Raw genomic sequence first — 16,898 nt, 5'->3', positions numbered from 1 at the left:
TAATTAATGAGATCCTAAACCACGTTTTTACGTTTTCCTTCTTTTTGCAGTGTTTTCAGCTATAAACCACTCTTTTCAAATTTCATCTTTTATATATTTTTTCCTTCGTTTTTGGACTTTTAACTTCTTTTATAGTTCAGTTTACCTTGTGCTTTTTTATTTTTATCTAAATTTCATTTAAATAAATTTAGCCTTTTTTTGGGCAATTGTATTACTTGCGCGATTCCACTGATGCAGCTCTAGCAAGGTTTGAGTCCCAAGCCCAAGCCCAAAATTTAACTAGGTTATAATCCCATTGCTCAGCACTCAAATATCTTCTTTATATAAAATGCTATCTGGTTTGGGTGAATGTTCACAAAATCGAACCAGAACGGTTGACTGGACATGACTTTGGAAGCGGTTTAACTGGCTTAATCGGTAAACCGTCCAATTCAACTACTCTGATCGGACAAATCCTGGGCGGTCAAAAAAGTCTTGAAAAAAATTTACTAAAATATGAAAAACATACAAATAGATTAAAACAAAACACATTCAAATGAAATTGAAAATTAATATAAAAAAATGATTTTAAAGAATCCATTTGTGTCTAGAAGTAGTTTTAAAAAGATTGGAAAATATAAGAGTATTAATGATTAAAACAATTTTTAATCTTTACCATACTGTAAATAATATTCAAAAATATATTATAAATTAAATTTTTTACTTTTAAAATTTATATATATATATATATATATATATATTAATTTTTTATTTTTTTTAATACCATCTTATCACCAAAACCACCGAAAACTGAAACTCGTCAGTTCCGATCTAATCCGAAAATTACCGCTTAGAGTTGTTGGACAACACGTCGCATTCAAAAAAATGGTTTGAATATTGGGTAGGATAAATAATACGCATGTTAAACTATCATACGGACCATATTGTAAGTGTATATACAACTATCAAGTTAGTTGTGTTCTTTAGGTTACACCCGATTTGGATTGAAAATATACATAGAATTTAAAAAAATAAAGAATTTAAATTTTCGTACTAAAATTTATATTTTTTACTAAAAGCGGATTTCTAAATATTACATCTCAAAAATAATCATCACTTTCTGGTAGAGTAATTGTACAGTATACTCTCATAGAAGCATGTTGTACAAAATTTCCAAAGAAAAAAACCTATAGCATTCATTCCTATGTCACGTGGCAAAAACGTATCCCTGGGTATATTTACTTTGAATAAAAAATATATATATAATATATACAATTTTTAGAAAATGAAAAGTTTAATTTTCGGTACTAAAAGTATTTATTTGTGATTAAAAGTGAATTTCTAAATATTAGATCTCAAAAATACTTATTGCTTTCTACTGGGTGTAGTTTGTATAATGCTGACGTTCCAAACAATGGCGCAACTTTAAATATTATCGAAAGATATTGTTTCAAAGCTGAAAATATTCGTGATAGTTTCAAAATTTACTTATGTATCTAATTATAAAATTTAAAGCTTCAAAAATACTATGGATCAAACATATCTATAAAACACTTGAAAGTCTTGAAAATTGACGAATCTAGAAATTCATTACAATGTGTACTATTTTCAATACTTAAAATCCATTTTTTCTCGTGTTTATACATCTTGAGATTGAGATTATCAATTTGGGGATTTTGGGGCATTAAAGCAACCTTTTATAATGAATTTTTGATGTGCACCTTAATTTGATATTTAGGGCCTCACCCTTATATAAACATTTTCCATTTTTGATAGAGTAATTGTATAATGGAAAAAGTTTATATAGATGCTACCTTATAATGTAGAACTACGGATGCCCCTAAAAAATCAATCATAAAAGGTAGTTTTAATGTTGAAAAACCCTTTGATCGATCATCTTGACATCGAGATGTATGTATGAAAAATAAAAAGATTTTAAGTCTTATAAATAATGCATTTTACAACATATTATCTACACCGTCCATTTTCAAGATTTTCATATGTTTATAGATCCACTTGATTTTAACCATTTTTTAAATTTCAAATTTTATAATTAGATATAAAAATAGATTTTTAGATAATCCTAAGAACATTTTACATCACAATTATACACCGTGATAAAATTTCAAGGTGCACCTTACCTCTACGCCTACATATGCATCTGTATGCCAACTGCACCCGTGTACAATATACTCTTACACGAGCACGTCGTACAAATTTCCAAGACAAAATAACTGAAGCATGTGGCAAAAGTAACAATAATTACTTGAGAATTTTTATAAAATGACCATTTTCTTTAGAAAAAATAACAATTGAGTCCTTCATTCATTAAATTAAATGCGAAAAAATTCATTGGAAAAGGTTGCTTTCATGTAGCAAAACCCTCCAATAAATCATCTCGACATCAAGATGTATGAATATAAAAAACAAAAAAGATTTTGATTTACAAAAATAGTGCATCTTGCAACAGCTTATTTGGACAGTCCATTTTCAAGATTTTTATGTGTTTATAGATCTAATTGATTTGATCTGTTTTTAAATTTTAAAATTTTATAATTAGGGATGAAAATGGATTCTCCAACCATCTTAAGAAGTTTTAATACTAAAATTTCATCTTATGATTAGGTGTACGTTAGGTTGATTGATTAAGGTTACAATCTTATGCAAACCACATCCGTGGCTAAAAAGGAGTATCTAATAAAAATAATATGTATTGAAAAATCATATCCAATTTAGTAAGTTATTTAATTGGGATTGTATACAATGAGACCATTTACCTTTAATATAAATAAGTCACAATCTCTTACAACCGTCCCATGTGAAATATGATGATGGCTTGGGTGTGTTACAAATTCGAAAAAATTTCTTTCGATGTTTGAGCTTAGCCATCTAATTTCACATCCAATGGACAAGATTAATTGTGGTCATTTTATACTAAAGATAAATGATCTCATTGTATGCTTTTTCTTTTGCATTTATAGTATTTCCAAACATTTATTTAAAAAGCTAAAAAATATATATTAAAAATAAAAATTCTCATCAAGTATAAATCATATTTAGAATAACTTTGTTTTACTAGTTTTAAAAAGTCAAATTTTAAAAAATCTATTAATAAAAATAAATGAATTTAAATTGATAATTATAACTTACAATTATCAAAATAAGTACGATTTTTATACCTATTTTGGATTACACTTATTTTCATGTTTCTAACTATGATTATAATGTAAAATAGGTATAATGGAAAATAAGTATAATTTAAAATGCAAAAAAGGTGTTATTTATAATGTAAAATTATTATAAATATGCTTTTTATTAAGAACGAAAAAGTTTGTATAGAGCTCTAAACAATCAAATTAGAGCCCACTTCAAAAATTTCACTAAAAGACGTTTTGATGCCCAAACATCTTCAAACTGATCATCTTGACATCAAGATACATGGACCATCAATTTTCAAGATTTTAGAAATATTGCATCTTGTAATGCATTTTTTGATAGTCAATTTTCAATATTTTTCGAATTTTCATAGATTTGTTTGATCTACACTATTTTTTAAGCTTTAAATGTTATATTTCGAAATGAAAATATATTTTAAGGCTATCATAAATATTTTCAATATTGAAACCACATTTCTCGACATTATTTAAAAGTGCACTTTACTTTGAATGTTTAGAGCCTCGGCTCTATACAAACTGCACTCAACAAGGAAGAGAGAGAGGAGAGTTAATGTATTTGCATGCATATGGAGGGGGGGAGGGGAAGAGAGAGAAATGTGGGTGGGATAGAGAGAGGAAGAAAAAATTAAGAGGGGAGAGAGAGAATGGAGGGAGAGAAAGGATGATGAAGAGGAAGAGTTAAAGAGAGAGTTTGAGAAAGTTATGGAGTTTAAGAAGAGGGATGAAAGAGAAGTGAAAGAAGCTTATAGGGGACTCTGCTGAAAGGAGAAGGTGGCCATGAAATTAGATGAGTTAGTTGGTGAAATATAGATTCATAATAAACCAGCAAGAGGTCTACTATAAAATAAGATGACCTTATTCTCCCAACCCACGCTTTTATTTTATTTAACAAGTACACTCAAGAATTTTTCTTCCAATCTGAAAGTTCATTTTGCTGCAGATATTATAATATGGGTACGAATAAAAAATGATTTCAAATTCAAGAAATTAGTCTTCTTCCAATATGAAAGTCCATTTTCAAAAACAAGAAATTTGTGCTTCTTCCAATCTGAAAGTCCATTTTCTTGGATTTTAAATTTTATAATTTAATATTAAAATAAATTTTCAAACCATAACAAGGATTTTTGGCACTGAAATGACATCTTTGATAATATTTGAAAGTACATCTTGCTGTAATTTAAGAAGACGTACAATCATCTCCTTAATTTGATTTCTCACTTTTGTTCCTTCTATATGAGTACAGAGCACATACACTGGACCATAGTGTACATCTACTCCCTCACTCAAAGACCTAATTGGGAAAGATTTTTCTTCAAACTGAAAGTTTAGGAACCACTTAAGAACCAATAAATGATTATTCTCAAACAAAAAAAATTGAAAGAATCAATAATTCAAAAAGCTTACATTTCCAAAATCGGGAATCCTAAAATTAATTATAAATGGAATTTTATCTGAGAGAGTAAATGAACAATGCGCAGGAGAATAATATGTTTTGAGATACGTACAATGGGGGGTTCGAAATAGGTATTTTCACCAGGTATTTTCTCGCATTTTATTTTATATGTATAAAATGAAAAACAGGTATTTCATACGTATAAATAAAATATGTATAATTTATAATTCAACATGAGACGATCTCTTCCACTGATTTGAAGCAAAATAAACAGGAAACTAAAAAGAAAAGTGCCAAAAAAACAGAAAAATTATAATGTACGAGGAATAAAATGAAAAACAAAAAGGGACTCAGATCGGAAACTAACAGAAACCAACAGAAACTAACAGAAGATTGTTCAAGCACATGTGGTTATGGGATCTGTTCTGCTTCTCTTCAATGCATGTGGAAAACAAAGATAGCAAAGCAAAATGAAGATAGAAAAGAAGAACAATTAGAGAGAGAAACACAATGGAAATTAAAGCGAAACACGAGGAACTTATAACAATATTCCATAAGGCACTTAAATTGAAGATAAAAAATAAATAAGAACTGCAGTTGAACAATGCAAAAAACACAAAATAAGAAAGAAATTCACTGATCATCATTATAATTCCCAAAATGTGCCATTACTACTTTACATTCCATCAATTAAATGAAAAACTTTGATCTTCAAGGATAGATCAGTGATGAACTAAACAAACCCTAGAAACGCCATATCGTGAACCCAAAAAAGAAACCTAGAGACAGAGAAACCCTAGAATTCAAATTCAAGCTATACATTCAAGAGCTGGTGAACTTGGTGACAGACTTGGTACCCTCTGAAACTGCATGCTTAGCAAGCTCACCAGGAAGAACCAAACGCACAGAGGTCTGAATCTCCCTAGAAGTGATGGTGGGCTTCTTGTTGTATCGAGCAAGCTTCGAGGCCTCCTGAGCTAGCTTCTCAAAAATGTCATTGATGAAACTGTTCATGATGCCCATGGCCTTAGAGGAGATACCGATATCAGGGTGAACCTGCTTCAAGACCTTGAAGATGTAGATCTTGTAGGTCTCGATGCTCTTCTTCGACCTCTTCTTCTTCTTATCGGAAGCTCCTCCCTCTTTCGAAGGAAGGTGTTTCTCGGCCTTGGGCTTCTTCTCAGCGGGGGCTTTCTCTGCAACTTTCTTCTCAGCGGGCTTCTTCTCAGCTTTGGGCGCCATTGATGATTTTGGCAGTGCTTAGAGAGAGAAAATGAATACTATAAAGAGAGAAAGTAGAAAGTGAAAAAGAGGGCGAGGGCGTTATTGCAGAGAGAAGAAGAAGAAACGATAGTAAGAGGAAGCGAATGCGTTTTGAATATATACTTTCAGTAGACGGGTTATCATTGGCTGGAAGGGAAGTGCGAGGATGGCTGACATGGATGGTTCTGAACCGTAGATTCGGAGAGGAGGTAAAGGAGATTGGAGGGTGCGCGATGTTGCGTTCAAACGTGGGGATCTCTTCTCGTTGGTAGACGAGTCCAAACACTAGAGGAAAAATTATATATGACAAAATATTGGAGTAGAAAGCCTCGCCTAAAATCTCACTTATAATTAGTTTTAGGAACCCCAATCTTGGGGATTAACCTCTTCAACCCATATATTACTCTTAATATAAAAATTAATTTTCCAAATTGTACCTTCCATGTACTTGAAAAAAAAAAAGTCTCGAGATTGAATAAATACCATTCAATTTTTAAGATGGTGAGATCTAAGTGTTAAAAAAACTCAAATTTCAATTTTTTTTTTTTAGAATAATAGTACTTTTTTTAGATGGTGAGATCTAAGTGTTAGAAAAACTCAAATTTCATTTTTTTTAAAAATATAATAATAATTTTTAAGTAGTTTACAAAATTTCAGATTAAAAAAATCCTCCCAAGTTGGTCTTCTAATGAAGGGAGTAGAAATAAATTATGCTCCCTAGTATAGTTTTCAATCCTCCCAAGTATAGTTTTCAATCTTGCTATTCTTTGGCGTGATTCTTTCTTCCTCTTTTCCTTCTCTTTTCAATTTTGACCACACTTGATATTTTATTTTCAAAATCTTCCCAAATTCTTTAATCTAAACGATCTCAAGATTTTGACAAAAATCGTCACCCTAAATGAGAAGCTTTTCTTGACATGCATTCTTCGCTTTTTTGCTGCATTTTTTTTATTTAAAAATTTTCTTTCCCTCTCTTTGGAACCGTTTGCTTTCTCTCTCTAATGGGGAACACGATGCACCTGATTCTTCTTCACCGACGCACTTCAACTTTAAAATAATGATATCATACTTATATCGGTTTTGCAATAGAATCATGTAATTTCCTAATAAATTCCTTGAATGTTTAATTTTTGTGTAAGTTCAAATTTTTATAATTATTACTGAAAAGTCCCATATTTTTAATCAAGTTTTCAATGTAAAGGCAGACAAATAAAGTCTGACGGTCGAGAGCACCAAATAGTAGCTTCATAACTAAAAGAAACTTTCTTAGTAGGGGCATTGGCTACAATGTTGGCCCCACAAAAAATATGGGAAATTGACCGTGTATGATTCGAAAGTCTCATCTGACAATAAGTTCCAACCATCTGTAACTTTCACAGGAAACGACAATGATCATGAATGATATTCATCAGTAAGGATGAATCGGAAAGCAATCCTTCTGGGTATACAGATGAAGTTCATCTTCAAAAGCAAGAAACTCTACGTAATTGTTCGAGGCAATATCAAATAGATTGCAAAGGCAGTGACAAAAGCACTATTACTATTTTTGATAACACCACCAGTACCGGCTAAACTTGGGCTCTGGCAAGACGCTCCATCGATATTCAACTTGAAATGTTGGGGCTCAAGATAAGACCAAGCCATCGGAATAGTGGATCTGGGTTTCTGCTAACACCATGTTATCTCGAGATTATCGATCATTGCTCTCTGACAAATGAAAAGCTCACTTTTCGTATATGTCATCTCCTTAATATGAGAAGAAATCTGCTTAACAATTTATTCCTTTATGGTAGACCTTGGATTTAAAGATTATCCTATTTCGTTTCTCCCATAAAAATCAAATTATTGTGAAGAAAATAGAAGTCTAAATATTAAAAAGACCAATCAGCTTCTTAATATAATATGACCAAAATACCAACAAAAATACCAGGGTGAAACGCTTGCCATACCGCCTTGCAACAGACCTCTATACACCCTGTAAGAACACATAGTGAAACAATAGATGATAAAGACTATCATCATTGTTCGTAGTTTGATTATGGAACCTATTGAATGCAAATTCAGCTCGAGGTAAAGCCAAATCCCATTAAAAATGAGGGAGAGAGAGAGAATGGGGCATGAGAGAGGAGAGAGAGAGGTGCATGAGAAAATGAGAGAGTGGTCTAGGGTTTTCATTGCTTGTCTCACTAGATTGAATCTGAACCGTCGATCAAAGGTGACTTGTAGGGTGAGAGATCTAAGCCATTTATTCCATAGATGGATCATCAATTTACGGAATGTACGGAACCATTATTTCCCCTTTCCTTTGATCATTATCCCATCAAATAAAAATTAATGAAAAAACTATTGTGCTCTATCTAAAATTGTAACGACCCTAAATTTGTGGAACTAAAAAATAATAATAATAGTGTTGATAAATATAAATATAAAATAAATTTAATAAAATACTTCGAATAAAAAAATATTTTAGAACGATAGTTCACTGTGTCAAAATGCACCATGGGGGGGTCCATTAATTTACGCATCCTTTCATTTAGGTTAGGAGGGTTAGTTTTCTTACAGTAATTTCATTTTGGATGTTTTGTGAACCATTTCTAAAGTAGACCACTTTTATTATATGGCCCAAGAGGACCACTCGTTCCTCTCTTTGAGGTTGCCCTAAGCGTTTTGTTTTGCCTTAAGGACACATGAATTAAGATGTGACGTTGCCTTAAGATGAGTATGTGAAGTGTTTTGTTGCCATCCTATTTCAATGTGTCATGGACATGGACATAGTATTGGGTGCTATAATTTTATTAGCCTCCCATTTTAACCCTCTCCACCTCTCTCTTAGAGTAACGAATTCATAGCTCAAGAAGAGGAATGGCTGCTGGTTTCTCCCCATTCTGGAAGAGGCAGCAGATTTCACAAACAAATCGCATCGCCACCTTCACGAATCCATCCTCGCCACAGATAATGTGTGCAGGTGAGACATAGAGATAAAGTTCATCTGAAGGCAGCCACTTTCTCTCTCTAGGAATCAAGATGAAACAGCTCTGCGAGCAGGCAAGCCTGAACCACAGGAGAGATGAGGAAGGAACTCTTTAACACCATAAACAGCAACGAAACTCTCTATCTCTATGTATGTCCTTGATGATTTTATACAAGGCATGTTCACGGACACTTTGTACTCTCCACCCACTCACTCCAATTTCTCTCTCTCTTCTTACAACCCATTCTTGAAGCCCAAAAGCCCATGCAAACCCACTTACAGACTTCCCCCAAGATTCAGTCATGGCCTAGATCAACCCACACCAAAAAGGGTTTCACCTTAGACCTAATACTGGCCCTGCCTGCTCTTCTTAAGCAAATGACCTCTTGTTTTGGTAATGGAGTTTCCCCTTCTATGAAAAACTCACTCTTTGAAGGGCCTGATTTTAGGGTTAGGGTTAGGGCTAGCACTTGCCCATTCAAAATCGAGTTCCAATAGGTTGATTAGCTCTGCTTGGGCTCTAGTATTCGTTTGGTATATATTTCAACATATAACAAACCGGTCGTGAATGTCTTTCCCTTCCCAATCGTTCCTATCATGTGGTCAACGGGTCTATCTCATGTGTTCAACTGGTCTATACAAGAAGCCCAATATCAGTTCATTGCAATGCAATCTTACCTCTGCCTGCTGCTCATACATTGGGCAACCTTTTCTTTTCATTAATATGAGCGTTCTCTTTACCCACACAATCAAACCATTCTTCTCAGTTGTCTGTCCTTTGAGCTGCCTATTCTTTTCTTCTGTTTTTTTTCTTATAGAAAAGTAGGCAGCTCTCCCATGAAAAGTGCTGAGCTGCCTACTCTCTGAGCTGCTTCTGTCAATTGTTGGTGGTGTAGCATTAGTAATCTCTCACTGAAGCTTCTTTCAATTGGGCGACAAGGGTTCCAAAGGACGAGGAACATCTATGTTAAGCATGGACGGTTTGATGACCATCTTACGGCATCATGCAGTTAATGATGAATTTTTAAATTCGGTCCACGCATGAGCATGTTCGGAGCCAAAGAACCTTTCTGGCCTCAATGATGCGATATGATAAGTAATCTATGTCATATTTAAAATCAAACTGACTATTTTTAAATTTTCTCTCATCTCAAAGTGAGATATAAAGGTAAGGGACATCATCTTCCTGAAAAATAATCTATTTTTAATAAAATAGTGATATTTATGTCGAGCATCTTTATTTTATAAATTTTATGTGTAAGTGACCTCATTGTCTTGAAAAATAAAACTTTTAATAAAATTATTATTTTTGCTCGCATTATTTTTTAATAGATTTTCCATTTGAAAGTACTGATATCTTCCAACCATGATTATTTTTTAGGACCATGATGATCACTTACTGAGTAGTCAACTCATAAAACTATGGTAAATGTTTTTTTCAGGGTAATTGCAATCTCATCGTTCGATTGCAGCAGGACCATCTTGGAAGAATTTGTAGGCATGATTGACCTTCCTCTTGTAAATTTTGATCAAATGCACTATTGTAATTTTTGTCCCATCAAGAAATGTATATACCTAGCCTTCATGTATAATATCAGTTGTGAGCAGATTTTGTAGAGATTAAAAGAAATAGAAAAAACTTGTTTTAGTGCGAATATACTAGAAGAAATTTAAATTTGTTCTATATATAGAGAGTATAAGAATAGTCAGTCGCACATTGAGAATCTTAAGAACCTTGGGGTCTGACAAAAATATATATCCATAAGCCTTATAGGCCTTCTAAAAGATTTACTCAAATCATAAAACACTTTATCAATTCAAACCAATTTTAGATAAAATATATCAACAAATCCTATAAAGAGAGAGAAGTGCCACCCATAACACCTAATCAACTCTCAAAAGGTGGCGTGCCACCCTAGGGGCTTATGGGCCCCACCTTCTAGAATATGGTGGGCCCATGTACAGAATGGGGCCCCATAAAATTTCATATATTTAAAAATAAATTTTAAAATATTATTTAAATATTTAAATCATTAAAAATCAATATCTTTCATTTTATAAACCCGAATTTCATAAATAAAATATCCAGAAATTTATAAAAATTCAAATAATAATTCTAAAATAATATCTACCATAAAAAAATATAATTAAATTAATTTGATGGGAAAATGATCTATATGGTCAAAGAATTAAATCATTAATAGGGCACTCCACCTTCAATTGTGGACTACAAATCACGCTTACTTTATCATGTGGACCCAACATTACCCATGACCAACAGCCCAAGCAGGGGCTTGTTAGTGGGTCACTAAAGTCTTGTCGATAAGTCAAGGGATCGCAATTTCAGTCTGTGGATTCCAAGTTCTCCCCTAAAGGCGAGTCAATATCACTTAGGCCCTATGCGACCACACATCTATGGTGCAGAAGAGTATCTCTCGCACATGCATACATTTCACCTTAAAAGGTGGATCGCTCGCTTTCTTGAACAATTTATCAATATGCGTGCCGTATGATGGTACATGGATGAGGTTTTGGCCCCCGACTTTGTAGGCCACCATCACACACAAGGGTCACACAGTCCCTCCGCTCTTTCATCGCATACTCCGACCTCATCAAGGGATAACCCACTAGAACCCTTCTCGGTTTATTTTCTATGCCCAGGCAATATGGTTTTTCTCAACCGATTTGCCTAGACCGTCAAGCACAGTCCGGTATCTGTAAGCCTTGTTTGCATGATATGGTCTATGAGGGACCATACTCTCACTGAGTTCATGATCCACTATATCAAACGTCTCCTAAAAGTCACTCATAAAGCCTTTAAAGGCCACATAAACCCAACTGTTATCTCCTCATAAAAACACCGCCTTAGAAATTAATTCAACGTACACATTAAATCCATACCTCTCTATGTTCTTGGTAACCCCAATACAAAATCCATACTAACATCTTCCTATGGTGTAGCTGGTACTCGTAATGGAGTATAAAGCATGGTTTTTTGCTCAATTCCTTTGGAGGCTTGACAAATGTAGCACCTGTCTACAAAATTTTCAATGTCACGCAACATTTTGGGCTAAAATCAATTTTTTAATTACTTATATATAAAAAAGGTTTGACCTGTTGGAGTGCCTATTGGTCTAGTTTTAAGTGGACCAGTCCATCGATTTGAGGACCAGTCCTATCATGAATACACTACTCCCCCAAGGAGCACAACATTCATGGCCTAACCCCAATTTGTACTCTCTAAGTATGCCAACCCACCAACTACCTTTTTCTGATTTTGGAGAAAAAAGAGTTGTCAACGAGCTTTTTCTGTCAGATTACTTGAGCATGCAAAACCTGAGTTTGCATACTCATGGATCAGAATGACCCATAAGTTGGATTGCTTAAGGCGCTATCGTGGGCGGGTACTAGGATAAGGTAGGACACCGAGGGATCAGAATGATTCATAAGTTGGATTGCTTAAATCCTAGTGTGCGGTACTAGGACAAGGTAGGAGTAGGAAAGCCAATCTTGTTATTTTCGCTTTAGAGTGTTTTTCGGTTTGGTAAGAAAAATAAAGTGATTTGGTGTGTCGGTCGATTCGGACATGTAAAATATTTTTTTTATATTTTTAAAATATTTTTTTATTTTTTATGAATAAACACTCCAAATTTTAGGTCATTTCGATTTATATAAAAAAAATAAAAAATAAAACGCTACCGAATAATCGTGACCGCACGATGAACTTTGGACGGTAATGGGGGTAGGAGAAATCATTGTTCATTTTCGGTTATAAGCATTGTATAATGTTTTCCATATATATATATATATATATATGCCAATTAATTGGACTACCTCCGAGTTTGTCGGCCGAATAGTGCTGAGGTTTATAATTAAAAAAATGGGGGTAAAAAATCCCAAAACAATTATAAGAAAAATTGGGTTTCATGACAAAATTTAAACAATACTTTTACAATGAACTAGAAAATTTTTATACTAAAAAACTAGTTTAAAAATAAAAGCAGCTTTATAAATTATTAAATTCACATCGTGCTTTAGTAATTTAAGAATAAAAGCATATTTATATTTTTGGTCTAGAACATTTAATTTGAGAAGAAAATAGAGAGAGAAAGGGAGAGAGTCTATGAGAGGGAAACCAAGAGAGGGGGGAAAACGAGAGAAAGAGGGGGCGAGAGAATAGTAGGGGAGAGAGAGGGAGGTTGGCGAAGTAGCCCCAGCCCAAGAGAGAGATTGTAATACAATAATGAAAAATCCACCGATTTTTTTAATAAATCGCCTTAGTATCGATTAGTGTATAAATTGGTTGATTTTTACAATAAATCAAGCGATTAGTAAAGAAATTACCCACTGCATGGCCTAAGCAATCGGGCATACTCGAGTTCTGCCAATCCCTGAGTCCGAGTTAGTCGGTCGACTTTTCAAACAGTGGTATATCCACATGTTAAAATCTGACAACCTAAAAGATCAACCACCACATTACAGTATTTATTAGAGAAAATTATGCACATATACCTTATAATTTACGTTATTTAAAATTTACTTCAATTTTTCTAATCTACTATTACATTCAAACCTTTTTCTTTTTTTTTTGTAATTTTTTTAAATAATTATGCCCATATTTCCAATCTTCAAGATCTAAAATAAAACATTTGTATTATTTAGTTCTTTTTTTAATTTTGGATCGTGAAAGTCCAAAAATTTTTGTGCCCTGCGCCAAAAATATTTTCAATTTTCAATATTTAAAAATTTAGAAAATATGTGGATATTGAAAATTGCAAAAGTTCTTATGGAATCCATTGTTCTCAAATTGTGCTTTGGGCCCACATTTTTGGATTTTCAAAATAATAAAGTTTTAAAAAAATCAAACAGTGAAGGTCCAAAAATTCTTTTGGAATCCATGGGTCCCGGACAAATGTTGAGGCAAAATATTTTCAATATCCTAAAGTTTAAAAAATTTTGGGTTTTCCTTTTAGGGATACCAAAAAAATTTCAGACTGAATGTCCAAAAAGCAAGGGCAGTTTTGGAACAAAAGAGAAGAAAAAAAATTGCGTAGGAATGTAAGATTCACGTAACGAAAAAAGTTTACCTAAGATTGCAACCTTGAAATAGAATTAAAGGTTCACCTCAAATAGATCATCTTAGATGTGATATATGAATATATGAAAAAAAAAATAGATTTTGAGTCATAAAAAAATAATTTATTTTGCAACACATTATCCACACCGTCCATCTTCTTGTTTTGTATATTGACCAATTTTTTAATAAAGATATTTTTTATTTAAGTGATTTGATGTTATCCAGATGGATGTGAAATCACCTTCATTACATTGATCATTTTTTAATAAAAATATTTTCGATGATATTTTTAATCATTAAAAATAAATAACATCACATCCATCCTAATAATCAAAATACCTTTACTAAAAAAATAGTTTAATGTAAAAAATGTTAACCCATAAAAGAATAAGTCACACCTCTTATTAAAAAAAACTCCATATACAAAAATATGTAAGGGTCTAATTTTATTGAGTACCTTACTAAATTACACTATAAACCCCTTACCATAACTCTTCAATATTTTCATACGTTAATAGATCTACTTGATTTTAACTACTTTTGAAATTTAAAATTTTGTAATTAGATATAAAAATAACTTTTCAATAATCCTCAAAATATTTTACACTAAAATTACATCTCACGATAAAATTTAGAAGTTCGCCTTAATTGGATGGTTTACCTTTCTTTGCAGAAGGTACAAAAACCACACCCTTTAAATAAAGTGAAGATTCTTAAAAGGAAAAGTTGGCCAAATCTACACTATTCTTGTGCTGCATACCTACAAAACATACTCCAAAAATATTTTGGATCCAAATTTTTAGAGTTCAATAATTTAAATACGGAAATTCTTTTTCAAAAAATATAAAAAGTAATTTTTTGAATTCATTTCTTCACCATCGATTTTCGTAGATTCTTATATTCCCCTCTGCAAGTTCTCTACCTCTGTCTCTCCATGTTCCCCTCTCCATTTTCTCTCTCTAGGTTTCCAACTCTTTCCCATTTCACAGTCTCTCGCCCCTCCTCCCAGGGGTTCTCTCTTGGCTCTCCTCTGCAAGTTCTCTCTAGCTTCGCCCTGTCTGCTACTTTTCTCTCTAGTCTTCCCATTACATTTTTAACTTCAAGGAAAAAAGAAGGCACTAGCATTTAACAACACATGAAAACGTTAAATAAATCCAATCAGAAAGTCCCTTCATGAGATGGAAAGAACATGATAATAGCCCCCAAATAACAGAAATCAACAAAATAAAAACAAAAAATAAATGAAAACAATGCACCTCAATAGAAAAAATTCGCCCAAAATAAGTTTATAGAACAATTTCATCATCTTAATGATCAAAAAGAGATATTCATCAGTACCTTACATCCCTCTCAAAAATAAAAGGTAAAACATGGTCTCCATGGGCAAATTACAGAGAACCCCAAACACACCGTATGGCCATCCAAAAACATCCCTTAGCAAGAGAAACAGAGAGAAGGATATATATATATATGTAGAGAGAGAGAGAGAGAGAGAGAAAGAGAAACCCTAGAAATCAATTACATCCTAAGAGCTGGTGAATTTGGTGACAGCCTTGGTCCCCTCTGAAACTGCATGCTTAGCAAGCTCACCAGGAAGAACCAAACGCACAGAGGTCTGGATCTCCCTCGAAGTGATGGTGGGCTTCTTGTTGTAGCGAGCAAGCTTCGAGGACTCCTGGGCGAGCTTCTCGAAAATGTCATTGATGAAGCTATTCATGATGCCCATGGCCTTAGAGGAGATGCCAATATCAGGATGAACCTGCTTCAGGACCTTGAAGATGTAGATCTTGTAGGTCTCGATGCTCTTCTTTGACCTCTTCTTCTTCTTATCTGAAGCTCCTCCCTCTTTTGAAGGGAGGCGTTTCTCGGCCTTGGGCTTCTTCTCGGCAGGGGCCTTCTCTGCAACTTTCTTCTCCTCTTTATCGGAGGCTGGCTTCTTCTCTGCTGGCTTCTTCTCTGCCCTCGGCGCCATCGATGATTTCAGTTCAAGGAGAGAGAAAGTACCAAAGAAACGGTGAAGGAAAGTTGAAAGCGTGTTTTGGTTATATATATTTTCGAAAGGTGGTATTATTCGATGATGGGAGTGGGCCGGGATCGATGACATGGCCTAGATTGGACCGTTGATAAGACAAGCTCGGAATGAGATTTGGACGGCACCGATTTCGTCGGTGAATCCCACCGGTGCTTTTTTGGTTCGGATCCATCATCGAACTTGGCGGGTTCGTTCTCATGACTGACGTTTCGAATTACGGGAAGGATACTTTTCGTAGGACCTAGGACTCACCCCTGTTCCTACTTGGATATGTTTCATCCAATGGTTTAAAAACCGGATCGGTGACCCGGATCGGGCTTTTCAAAAACAGATCCGGATCGGCGAATCGGTGATCCGGATCGAAATCGGGTGAATCGGTCAGAATAAAGCTTTAAAAAAATCCGAAAAAATTATTAAAATTCATTATAAATATTGGTTTTTAGGAATTCAATAAAAAATGAGGGTACTCCATTAAGAATTTTCATGTTTTTGAATGAATATGCAAATATTGATATGTTCTTTCCCTGCATGAACCGCCATTCAGCATTTAATTTACAGTATTTCGTGCTCATCCCTACACTGTTGCTGTTGGGACTCGATATGTGAATAATATGGTTGGGATAGGGTGGCCTCAGAATCATCATCTCTCTCGTTTTCTCTTTGAATAATATGGATTAAAAAAAAAAAAAAACAAATTTTCAAAAAAATCTATCATGGATTAAAAAAAAAATCACAAATTTTCAAAAAATTCTATCATGGATTACAAAAAAAAATTCGATCATGGATTAAACAAAAAAAATCACAAATTTTCAAAAAATTCAATCATGGATTACATAAAATTCGATCATGGATTACATAAAATTCGATCATGGATTACAAAAAAAAACAAACAAAAAAAACAAAAAATTCAATCGTGGATTACAAAAAAAGAAAAAAATAGTTCGATCATGGATTACAAAAAATTCAATCATGGATTACAAAAAACTCTATCATGGGTTACAAAAAAA

General features: G+C 33.4%; 2 protein-coding genes across 2 annotated transcripts; both read right to left on the bottom strand.

The window, feature by feature from the left end:
* Positions 1–5,171: 5,171 nt before the first annotated feature.
* On the bottom strand, positions 5,172–5,909 carry LOC18435981 (putative histone H2B.3). The gene has a single exon (XM_006846013.4). It carries the CDS (start codon positions 5,788–5,790, stop codon positions 5,371–5,373), a length of 420 nt encoding a protein of 139 aa, XP_006846076.3. The 5' UTR covers positions 5,791–5,909; the 3' UTR covers positions 5,172–5,370.
* A 9,220-nt stretch (positions 5,910–15,129) lies between these two features.
* On the bottom strand, positions 15,130–15,864 carry LOC148780792 (histone H2B-like). The gene has a single exon (XM_088873567.1). The coding sequence runs from the start codon at positions 15,829–15,831 to the stop codon at positions 15,385–15,387; it is 447 nt and encodes a 148-aa protein (XP_088729693.1). The 5' UTR covers positions 15,832–15,864; the 3' UTR covers positions 15,130–15,384.
* Positions 15,865–16,898: the final 1,034 nt, after the last annotated feature.

This window comes from Amborella trichopoda, chromosome 8 (genome assembly GCF_054954075.1).
Source record: "Amborella trichopoda isolate Santa Cruz 75 chromosome 8, AtrichopodaSantaCruz75HAP2 v2.0, whole genome shotgun sequence".
Classification (NCBI taxonomy): Eukaryota; Viridiplantae; Streptophyta; class Magnoliopsida; order Amborellales; family Amborellaceae; genus Amborella; species Amborella trichopoda.
The sequence above is the reverse complement of the archived record's forward strand: the minus strand, read 5'-3'. Positions and strand labels throughout refer to the sequence as shown.

Bases quoted from the DNA above. Each gene is read 5' to 3' on its own strand.
- LOC18435981 (XM_006846013.4), bottom strand. From the start codon at position 5,790: ATGGCGCCCAAAGCTGAGAAGAAGCCCGCTGAGAAGAAAGTTGCAGAG.
- LOC148780792 (XM_088873567.1), bottom strand. From the start codon at position 15,831: ATGGCGCCGAGGGCAGAGAAGAAGCCAGCAGAGAAGAAGCCAGCCTCC.